Raw genomic sequence first — 2706 nt, 5'->3', positions numbered from 1 at the left:
GCTCAACATCTGGCAATAAACCCTTTCTGATTCTGATTCTGATTCTGATTGGATGAGTGACTAATTGTTTCTCCCACTGAAAACGCTGCGTCCAGATGAACAAAATCAACCTTTGGAGATATGTCTGGATTTGTTTAAGAATGATATTAGGGTTATATGAAGAACACTTTGGGATTAAACAAAGATTATATCAGGAGTAAACTGAGACCTCCTCTCGTGCAGGCTCCCAGCAGGTTGACAACATTCAGGTGAGGACCGAGATGAACCAAAACCTTCAACTCTGACATCAGAGACTGAACTGCATCACTTCTCGCTGCAGAAAGACAGAGACAGTCAGTCAGACAGACGGGTAGATAGCCCAACCAACAGAAAGACAGAGAGACAGACCTACAGACAAACAGATACATTCAGACAGACAGACAAAAAAAAAACAGTCAGGAAGAGTTTGTCAGACATACAAACAAAGAGACAGACAGACAGTCAGAGTGTCACAGACACACAGTTAGACAGTATGTGGTGCTGTCATTTGGTGTTGGTTCTCTCTGTGGTAGACTATCACTTCCTGTTCCATTTGTGTAGCTCACCTGTGCAGCCAATTTAATTAAACACTTACAGATAACATTTTATTTCACAGCATAATCTTCACTTACTTCATCCAAAGCACACTTTCTGTGTACTCACTACCTAATTTATAGCCAAAGTATTCACTCACTGTGTCTTTACTGTTTTGCTAGCTTAGCTTAGCTTATAACGCACTCGCTAGCAGCATGGCCTCTTCACGTGTCCCTCCTGCACTTTCCTGCTCATTGTGTCAGATGTTTAGTTACTCTTCTGCGTCCTTTAGCAGTAATGATACTTGTAACAAATGTAGCATATTTGCAGCTCTGGAGGCCAGGATTACTGAATTGGAGACTCGGCTTCGCACCCTTCATTCACCCATAGCTAGCCAGGCCCCTGTAGCTGGTGCAGCCGAAGATAGCGTAGGCCCCGCTAGCTGTTCCCCGGCAGACCCCAAGCAGCTGGGGAAAGAGGGCGGCTGGGTGACGGTGAGGAGGAAGCATTGTCTTAAACAAAAGGTCCAGGTACACCACCAACCTGTTCATGTGTCTAACCATTTTTCCCCACTCGGTGACACACCCGCCGGGGGTCAAACTCTGGTAATTGATGATTCTGTTCTCAGACATGTGAAGCTACAGACACTGGCAATCATAGTCAATTGTCTTTCAGGGGCAAGAGCAGGCGACATTGAGGGAAATGTAAAACTGCTGGCTAAGGGCAAATGTAAATTCAGTAAAATTATAACTCAGTATCAGAATCTGAAAAACTATTAATCCCAGAGGTAAACTGAGTTGCCATAGTAGCAAATATACAATAACCAACAAGCACTCATATAAAATTAGTGTAGAAACAGAGATATTGATAGATAAATATAGAAATAGGTGTAACCCAGTTTCTAAAATCATCTAATTTCATGTTTATTATTTCTGCTCTTAATAGTCCTTCTTTAATGACAGTGAAACAAAATCAATATATTTATGTAAACCTAAAAGGGACGCAGATTTATATATGTGTTTTGGTTAAACAAGAGGGTTTTTTTTCCAAGTGTTGATGAGCTCTGATGAGAGCCTATTGTTTTATTCCACTCCCCTCGTGTAAGCCAATCGGTAAAGCTCTAGGTAGCTCTTGTCCCTCTTTAATACCAGCTCCCAAGTTTTAGTGTCTTGCTTCTACAGCCGATCAGAGCAGGTGGGCTAAAACTTTTTTATCGGTAAGCTGGAGAAATTAACCTCTAACAAGTTAAAAACCATTTAAACTGATATTGTTCATGAAGTACAGTTTTGTGTTTGCTGTCATAGAGGACAGAGCGACACCTTCCTTATACTGTTTTGATGTCAATTGGTTATTTTACTATGCTCAGTAATGGATATGTGGAGGTAATTTTTAGTGTATTTCCACTTGTACTATTAGGCCTATGGTACGTGAAGCACATCTATGTTAATATTCCTATTCGTAGACTGAAGTCACCTGTTTACATGTTATTGAAATTGATTATATGCACTTTGTTCAGTTTCTGATAATTTTTTGCATATTATTCCATTTCTTAAAAGGAGTGATATACTTATTTATTTGGGACGAATCCAAGGACCAGTTCAGCGATTCCAAATCCCGGAGTATTCCAGTGTTCATTGGAGCCAACCTGAGATTCTAGTGGACAATACACATATGTGCGCACACTCTTTTGCACATTGATGGACTGCAATCCTGCACTGTACAAGTAATGCGGTAGGACAGACAAACACACGCACACACTTCTCATTGGACAGAACTTTGTTGCAATACATCCATTTGTCATGGGCCCCACTGGTACCATTTGGACCTAAAAGACTCATTCTTTACTTGTGCACAATTTAATTTAATTTTATTTATTTTTTTGCTACTTTGGGGGAAATTTTATATACTTCAAATCTTTGTTAAAATGTGTTGTTATTCTGTGTTGTTTAAAAATATATCTTTTTTAAAAAAGGCTTAAATCACTAAAATTTCCTTTAAGCCACACAACTGTGCTTTGTCTGGTTTCTCTGTCATTCATTTCTCTGTACCAGAGCTCTAAGAGTCATTCTTACTCTTCTGATACTAGCCGATATTACTAATCACGTTGGTTATTATCCATTGGTACTGTATATAAACCCACATAAGTGCTACATA

General features: G+C 39.6%; 1 protein-coding gene across 1 annotated transcript in view; it reads right to left on the bottom strand.

Moving 5' to 3' along the window:
* The window catches only part of LOC102197265 (platelet-derived growth factor receptor beta-like), a 23139-nt gene that overhangs the window by 1922 nt on the left and 18511 nt on the right, over positions 1 to 2706 (bottom strand). Inside the window, 1 exon segment of the mRNA XM_013915970.1 lies at positions 209 to 313. Coding sequence (XP_013771424.1) covers positions 209 to 313 — 105 coding nt within the window.

This window comes from Pundamilia nyererei, unplaced genomic scaffold, assembly GCF_000239375.1.
Source record: "Pundamilia nyererei isolate P.nyererei 1_Seehausen unplaced genomic scaffold, PunNye1.0 scaffold00414, whole genome shotgun sequence".
NCBI lineage: Eukaryota > Metazoa > Chordata > Actinopteri > Cichliformes > Cichlidae > Pundamilia > Pundamilia nyererei.
The sequence above is the reverse complement of the archived record's forward strand: the minus strand, read 5'-3'. Positions and strand labels throughout refer to the sequence as shown.